The sequence below is a fragment of the Ischnura elegans genome, chromosome 10, assembly GCF_921293095.1.
Source record: "Ischnura elegans chromosome 10, ioIscEleg1.1, whole genome shotgun sequence".
Taxonomy (NCBI): Eukaryota; Metazoa; Arthropoda; class Insecta; order Odonata; family Coenagrionidae; genus Ischnura; species Ischnura elegans.
Window position 1 is genome coordinate 40373986 of NC_060255.1, and position 8356 is coordinate 40382341.

The following is an 8356-nucleotide window of genomic DNA, read 5'->3' on the forward strand; positions in this document are numbered from 1 at the left end:
AAAATATCAAACAGATCAAACATGTCCGCTTTGTAGCGGCGGGGCACCATCCGTGGCGTCATTCTCGATATTAGTTGGTATTACATTTCTGAAGGAGACAACCCCTTTTGTGTATGTACAATATTGGGGAATCAAACTTTAACCTTATTTCACCGATTTATTAATAAGTCAAGTAAACCAAAGTTTATTTTCATTTTTGAAATATGTGGTTATTTACTGTTTACTTGTGTTTTGTGTTTGCAATTGTGGAATACGTAATTCAATTTTATTAGTTAAGGTTAGAAAGTCGGGTTTTAAATGAAGCTGCACTTAATAAATTTCGTGTATTTTCTACTTATAAGCGGAGTGTGAATTCATTAATTGTTGTTTTCGGTTCAATTTTGAAATTTTTGTGTGTCACAGTTTTTGCGTATTTTATCTATCTTTCTTACTATAAACTGCATATTTTCAGGTTTTCTGAGAGTTACAATGTGCGAGTTAAGTCAGTTTTCATATGCTGAAGGTAGTATTGTTTGGGTGAAGCTGGGATCATGCTGGTGGCCTGGGGAGGTGACTAACGTCGACAGTCTACCTGAAGAAATCCTTCAAAATCTAAAGAAAAAGCCGTTTACTGCCGTCAAGTTTTTTGACGAAGATAAATAGTACGTACTGATTCAATTTATTTAATTCAAAAACAGTAATTGATTGAGTGTTGAAACGTAATAAATAGTAACCCTTTCTCTGCTTAATTTCAGCGAGTATGTGAGGAATCTGAATAATATTTGCCTTTATAACAACAGAAGAAAAGATGAGTTTATCAAAAAGGGTCTCGGTAGGTGATATCTTTATCCATAATGTTAATTCAGTCTTTCGTGAAATGATTAATCTATTAAATGTAACCTTGTACCTCTGGTTTCAGATATGGCTCGAGCCAAAGCAAAGGAAGGCTCCACCGTGATGAAAAAATTTCCCAGTGATGTGGTTACAGCAGAGTGCAGAACAGGGGGTGATCCAAATATTTTAACGAGTGACACATTTGCTCCTCGGGAACGTGTAAATTACAGGGATATTTTTGGTGAGTCGCCTGGAAAAAAGAAGCTTTCGAAAAAGAGTACTTCTCCCAACAAAAGTTTCAGTGCACGAAAACCAGGGAAGTCCCCATCCAATGGACAGTCGAAATCTTGGAAAGATTTGGAAATCCCTTCTCCTGAAAGAGTTGTGCCGAAAATAACTCATCGTCGATTCATTAGTGAATCAGATCATGAAGTTCGTATCCGTCAGCAACCTTCCACTCCTCCGAAGGAGGAGGCTAAAAGTCCTAATAGTAATTATAAGTGTCATATTTGTGGCTTCACTTCTTCGAGGTTGAATGTCATAGTTTTGCATAATAAGGCCCACCAGAGTGAAAGTACTCTCGCAGGTACAAAGCAGCAAACTCCTGGTAAAAAGAAAAGGACCCCTGTTGGTAAGCCACCGCCCGCAAGCTCTGTGAGTAAACAAAGGAATAAAAGTAGTGAAGTGAAGGACACTTCCAGTCGAGCGAAGAAAAATATTCTGAATGATTCTGAAAAGAAATCTGGACTTGACGAGACAGTGGGAGAGAAATCTAACTCCAGTTTACGAAAGAAAGGAAAAACCAATGCCAAAAAGAAAAGGGAGACCGAAGTTAGGGAGAGCCTGTTGGCTGATTGGGATGAAGAAGATGAAGAGGAAGAAGAAAAAGAGATCGAGAACTTAAAAATGGTCCTTGGCTCATCTAGAAAACAAGAAATGGAGAACATGAATGAAACTATTGATGAAACCATTACACCGAGTAAGGAACCTGATGCAAATGAGACTAGCATCATAGAATCGCCTAAAAGTCCTGAGAAAGTCTCTGAGAAGCCTGCAGAAGTGCAAGATCTTGAGCTTGAGTTCAAGTCTATCATGGAGGAAACAGCCGTTCCTGTGATGCCAAATGTACCTGCCATAAACAGCAGTACTCCGATAGAGGAAGAGAGCTCTAAAGAAGATGTGGAAGGTAAGCCAGAAAATGAAGTTAAAGATGACGAAAGGGCAAGAGCAGATGATGAAATGACTGCTATTATGGAAGCTAAAGAAAAAACACTTGGTGGTGAATCGAATGAAATATTTGAGTCTCCTAGTAGTAATGTGATTGAGCCAGAGTGCAAAAGGGATGGTCATCCACCAGGTGATGCCTCTAGTGAGGAGCTTGTGGGAACTCCCCTGCCATCAACTGTTCCACAGCAAGAATCTCAGATTTCTGCGGCAAAAATGGAAATTGACACCACTGTCATCCCTCCAAGCAGTCACGTTTCTTCAGCAGTTGTAACCACTTCAAATACTGGCTCTGAAAATGTCTCTTCTTCATTAAATGTTAGTCAGGAAGCTTATGGTATCTTGCCCATCACCACCGACTCTCAGAAAACTGAAATGAATGCCAATGTGACTATGAGCATACCGGCATCTAACACTGTAGAAGGAATCACTACAAGGACATTGGTCAGTGCTGCATCATCTGAGGAGACCACAGAGACAGCTACATATGTCCTTGTAACAATAGATGACAGTGGAGCACTGCAGCATATTGATAACATGAACACTGCTCTCCTTGCTCTTGATGGACAACAAGAAGATGGCCCTCGCACCCTTTACATTGACTCCTCCCAATTAGGAACGCAAGCCACTGATTTGGAGAACATATTTTTAGCAATTGACACGAGGGGTGACATGGCAACTCAGATGGTAGAGCTTACTAACAGAACTAGTGATCAAGCTGAAGGGCAAGGTCAATCATTTGCTGCTGCGGCTGCTGCATCAGCTGCCAAAGCAAAGTCGGCCCAAGACATATTGGCAGTGGCTTTAGCCAACACGCAGATGTTTCAGGGTGACGGTTCATATGTGGCTCTAAATCCTGCTGCATCAGCAGTCACCGTAACTAGCAGTCGCACAGCCCAAGCTCCCGTCATGACGCCAAGAGTTGTCGATCCTTGCCGCAGCAATGCTGTACCATCTACTCCCACGACAATCAGCAGCACTCCTCTAATGCCAGACATAGGTGGGCATATTGGTGAAGTACAAAGGCCTGTCAATTTGCCACCGCCTATCATTGAGACGCAGCAGTATCATCCTCAGCTGCCACCTCATGCCCAAACTCTGTCTACCATTCCCTCTGTCATCCACACGCAAAATCAAACAACAGTTGTTACGCTCCCAACCAGTCTCCCCCATCTTAATTCAGATGATTCCGCCAGCCGTCTGGAAACATCAGCCATGTCAAATATGTTAACTTTACCCTCCCTTATGCCTTCCACATATGCCCCTGTTGGAGTCGGGAATGGGCAAACTGGAGCAACGCTCGCCCTTATCAGTGGTGCTAATGTGGTCATGGATCAAGTAACGCAGGCCTTGCCGAAAGTAGGAACTGACAGTGTAGTGGCAACTAGTCGTGATCATGTAGCTGAAAAAAGGAAGCTAGAATGTGATGTAAGGGAGTCAAAGCAAATGAAAGTTGACGAAAATGGTGGAAGTTAAATCTGTTGTGCAAGACTATATTTTATAAATATATTTTTGTATCTGGGAGGATGACAAACTGGCTTTGAAAGCCCAACCACTTTTGGTACTGGATGTTGTGTCTTCTGACTAGAAAGGTGATTATGATGATTATTGTCGTGGAAGAAAATTGTGCCTAGCAACTATAAATATATTGAATTCATAGATGGTATTCATCTAATTATTGAAAATTTGAGATTTTATATGAAATATTTAAGTGCTAATGATGGCAAAGAAGTTGTTTAGCTAAATTACATCTGTGGATGTAGTTCTTTTGGTCTCTCACCATGAATCATAGTCTAAAGAAGCTATCATGGATTATGATAGGATCATCATCACTTTTCTTCATGTGTATACATACCTATGTAAAATTTAGTGAAGGATGTAGACAAATTAATAGCTGTCTCCCTCTTAAGAATTACTTCAGCAGTTGAAGTATTACCTAGTAGTCGTGATATTGCTTTGTCTTTGTGCATATTTTGCTATTTACTTTAGCCTTCAATAGTCGGTAAAGAGTAGAAACTTGTCATTGATGCATGCCATCTTTCTTAAAATTTTAAATGTGACCTGATTGCATAAAACTTATGAATGTGAGATTGCCTCGTTTCAACTTGAATTTTTAAGTAAACTCCTATAATGCCAAAGTAGAAGTGTAAAACGAAGTTAGAGCAATTTCCTCTTTGAAATATTGGATATTGATTCCTATTTTTTATTTTCAACTACAAGACAAGCTCTACAATCAACTTAAATGTACAAATAGCATTTTTGAATAAGTTGGTCGTAATTATTGCTTTTTTGTAGGCAACATTTCTTGACAATCAGGAAAGGTATATTTTATCTAGCCGCTTGATTCATGTTTACTTTCTCCACAAACTCATTATCATGCATTGACTGTAATTCCTTTCTTATTAATACTGCGAGTTTTTTATGCCAAGTTGTTACTTTTGCATCCTTTACCTTAAAGAAGTAATTAGTATCATTTTTCTAGCGATTCAAAATTCGATTACTTAGGTAATTTGAGCAATGGTAGCTTTGTTAGCATAGAATTGCACAATTTTTCGGCCTATTACTCTTCAAAGAATTGTTTTCTGCATCTACATATTTGTACACAGAATTGTCAGTGATTTGGATACATATATTGATTGCATGTGAGCTTACAGTGTAAATGTATAATGCAATGTGAACATTTATGTATATTAAATCAGAAGCGTGTTGGTTTTAGTATTTCATAAAGTGTAAACTAAGTTCACTCTGTAGTGATAGTTTAAACAGTTTTGTTACTGTTGAAAAGTTGACTCTGTATGGTCTGTCACATTGGCAGGTTGTGAATTCCCTATTTTTGAACGTTGGCTTTATTTTGGATTTAGATTTTTGCGTATCTATGACTATATTTTAATCATGTGAATGCATAAGTAAATGGGGAAATTATTTAATTTAGACTTGATGTAATTAATTAATAAATGGGCACCACCAAATTGATTTTTCTAAATGAACGGTCTATAGTGCAGAATTACCTTTTAAATTCCCCGAAAGAAAAAAAATAATTTTTGTATACATTTCACTACCATTGAAAACTGATTTTTCTCACTTAATGGTAAATTGTTATCAATGTGATGCCGAAGCGGATGATCATGACATTTCCATTTAAAATTCTCCTATTCTTCATATTTTTTCTGGTGTAGGTTTGAATGTCTATGTGCTTGATCAATCATAAGTTTGCCTTGGTTTGTTGGCAGTTGATAAGATTCACTCTTAAGGATTCAAATTCCTCTTCTGCTTGAAGAATCCAAAATTTAATTGCTCTCCCCTAATTGCTTGATGTTTGTGTGTATTTTTGTAGTCTTTTTGAGAGATATTTTGAGAATGGATATCTGGTGAAAATGTATTTCAATCTTAATTAACCTTGTCTGTTGTCTCTCTTAGTAACCTTACCCTTGGCAGAGTTTTCTTTTATGATTTGATGGCAATGAAGTTGTGAATAATACATATATGTGAATATAGTGTAATGTATTGAGTTGATGGCTAATTCATTTAAATAAGACTGTTTAAACTACTTAGAAATATAAGGTGCAATAGCAGATTATTATGGTGCTTTGTTTAATCTTGAGAGATGTATGAGAGATGTGCACTAAGTTCATCACCCCACGATCTTATCTCAGCATTGACTTTAAGTTGCCGGTCTTTTTTTTTTCAATAATTTGAGCTCTCATGCTTGAGCTTTGATTCGGAAAATGTTACTGTGAGCTGAATGTGTAATATTATTGATACATGACTAAAATTTTTGATAGTTAAAAATTTTATGATGGCTAAATTTGTAAATTGTATCAGGTAAAGATGCAAATGTCCCTAATATATTATATAGATGAATGTTACTTCGTGCACAGTTTATTTGTATCTTGATTTACGAAATAAAGACTGTATGAAAATGATTTGGAAATTTCTCATTTCATTTCTGAAATTATTTGGGCTCAGTATGTGAACCATGGGCAGATATTGAGCAGTGAAGGTATGCATTGTAAATTATTTATCAATTTTGACTAGGTTATTAAATTGGAATTCTTTTCCTTGTTGGTGTTGAGATGGTAACTGTGCAATTTCATATTTTTGCCTGTAACTTCCATGTAACTCGAACAAGGTTAGTGTCGTATGTAGTTACAAGGCAATTTATTTTATGAAGCCATACGTATACTCTCCAGGTGATTATTGTGAGATTAATGTATCACGTGCAAAACCTGAAGGTCCTGTTAATTAAGGACTGTTTTGGAAGAATGGGGACTGGACTCTCATGTATTGTTCGTTTGTTTACTTATTTCCTCAATTGTATCCTGTGTCCTGATGAGATAAAAAATTTGCCTTAAAATTTAATTCTCTAGTCGTGACTCATGTTCATGGGCGAAATTTAATATCACGTCTTTCAACAGCTTTCCTAGTGAAAATTTGATCTTAACAATTACTGGCCGACAGAGGCGGTTCTAGCATTTGTCACATGGTTGGGTCAGACTATAAAATGGGTGGGCCTAACCTCAAGTTAACGAGAATTAATACAAAGAAAAAAAATAGTTTAAAACATTTAATGAACTTACACGAATGGCACTCCTTTCCTGATATGTCATGCAACAAATTACGCTTCAGGCCTTAACGCATTTTTGAGACTGCATTCATTTTATATTCACTTGAAAAACAGCAAAATTGATACTGCTGAGAAGAAAGCAAAAAACTAAATTAAATATTAATTAATATAAACAATACAAAATCAACAGAGTGGTTTTCCATGTGAATACATACGTAAAACTTATTTTAACTTTATAAAGTCAAGTTTAACTTTGGACTTCAATTCTGAAATTTGCCTGTCTTTTTTGGATAGACCAAAAAAAAAACTTTTGAGTGGGCCAGGGCCCACCCTTGGTGCCCCCCATTCTGTTACAGTATAGCCCGGTGACGGCTCGTGAGTCGAATGCTGAGAGGGGCACACTCCACCAGGGGGGTCAAAATTTTTTAATATTGCGTGTATTTTAGTGAGTTTTTAAGGCAATCGGGAGACAATTATGACTCACTAATACAGAAAACAATCAAACACTAACTTGATTAATTCAACTACAACTAGGCCTGTTTACATTAAAAGAATTTACGCATAATAAGTCAACTGGTCCCCAAAACGAGGTATTCTGCAACACTGCAACACCAAGATCATACAGCCGCCGGGATGCACGATGATGTCAACTCACTAGATTCGTGGCTCTGCGCCTGCTCAGACGGCATCCCAAGACTTCCATAAGGCACAAGCTTAGACGCGTCATAGAACCAGTAACCCCCACCACTACCACTCTCCACATAACTGCATGGTGATGGATTGGGACGTTCTGGCCAGCACCCCACGGCTACAAATACGAACTTCTCACGCTATTTTATTCGTGTTTTTCCTACACTTTCGATATATGCGATTGAAAAAACACTGATTAATTAATGTATAATTATAAATTATTGGTTATTTATTTTTTTTCCTTTTTCAAATCTTTGGGAGGGGCGGCATCTGAGAGTCCTTATGGGCAAGCCGCCACTGGTATAGCCTGAATCATACGGTCATTTTTAGAATGATAATAATCATGCAGAATATAGCTCCATGTTTTCAGGGACCAAAAGAGTGATATCTCGACCCATCATTTTCTGAATCACACAGTTATTCCCACCCTCCCCTTTTCCATCGCCCTTTCTGTAACTGACCATATTTACAACTGTAATTCAATTAAAAGCCATAAGTGGTGTTACAATCGCTGTTAGTGATCTTGTGTTCTGATTGGATGAAGCATGGTGACAGAGATGGAAAAAGGGACAGGATATCCATCCTACGAGCCATCTCGGTAAATGATTGCGTGAAGTGGTCATTGTTTTACGCTTTCATGGGAGCGATCGCTGTAGTTGTCCCTGGGAAGGGATGGAAAAAATGATTGTGTGATTCAGATTTAAGCAAGACAGGCTTCAGTAAGACAAGTAGAGGTGGGCCTCTACAAATTTCTCTCCACTGACCTTGAAGAGCCCACTACACATCATACAGTAGTAGTTAATCCTAAAATTCATGGCCACCATCAGTGGCGTACTTTGTTTGGACCCCACCAGAAAGAAAGTGACCAAAACCAGGGGGGAAAATTTTTGAAAAATAGGATACTAATTAATGGGTTTTAAACTAATTCTAAATAATTGAAAAAAATTCATTTGTTAAGGAAATGTTTTGTAAATACATGATTTTTTAATATTTCATTTTCTCTCATGATGGAAAAGAATTGCGTGTTTATATTATGGTGGGAGTCCGGATCCCCCACCCGGGGCT

At 37.7% G+C, this 8356-nt stretch overlaps 1 protein-coding gene across 1 annotated transcript; it reads left to right on the plus strand.

Annotated features, from left to right (window-relative positions):
- The first annotated feature begins 6 nt into the window (after positions 1-6).
- On the plus strand, positions 7-5960 carry LOC124167210. The gene is made up of 4 exons (XM_046545060.1): positions 7-111; positions 452-641; positions 735-811; positions 899-5960. The coding sequence occupies exons 2-4, from the start codon at positions 469-471 to the stop codon at positions 3511-3513; spliced, it is 2865 nt and encodes a 954-aa protein (XP_046401016.1). The 5' UTR covers positions 7-111; positions 452-468; the 3' UTR covers positions 3514-5960.
- Positions 5961-8356: the final 2396 nt, after the last annotated feature.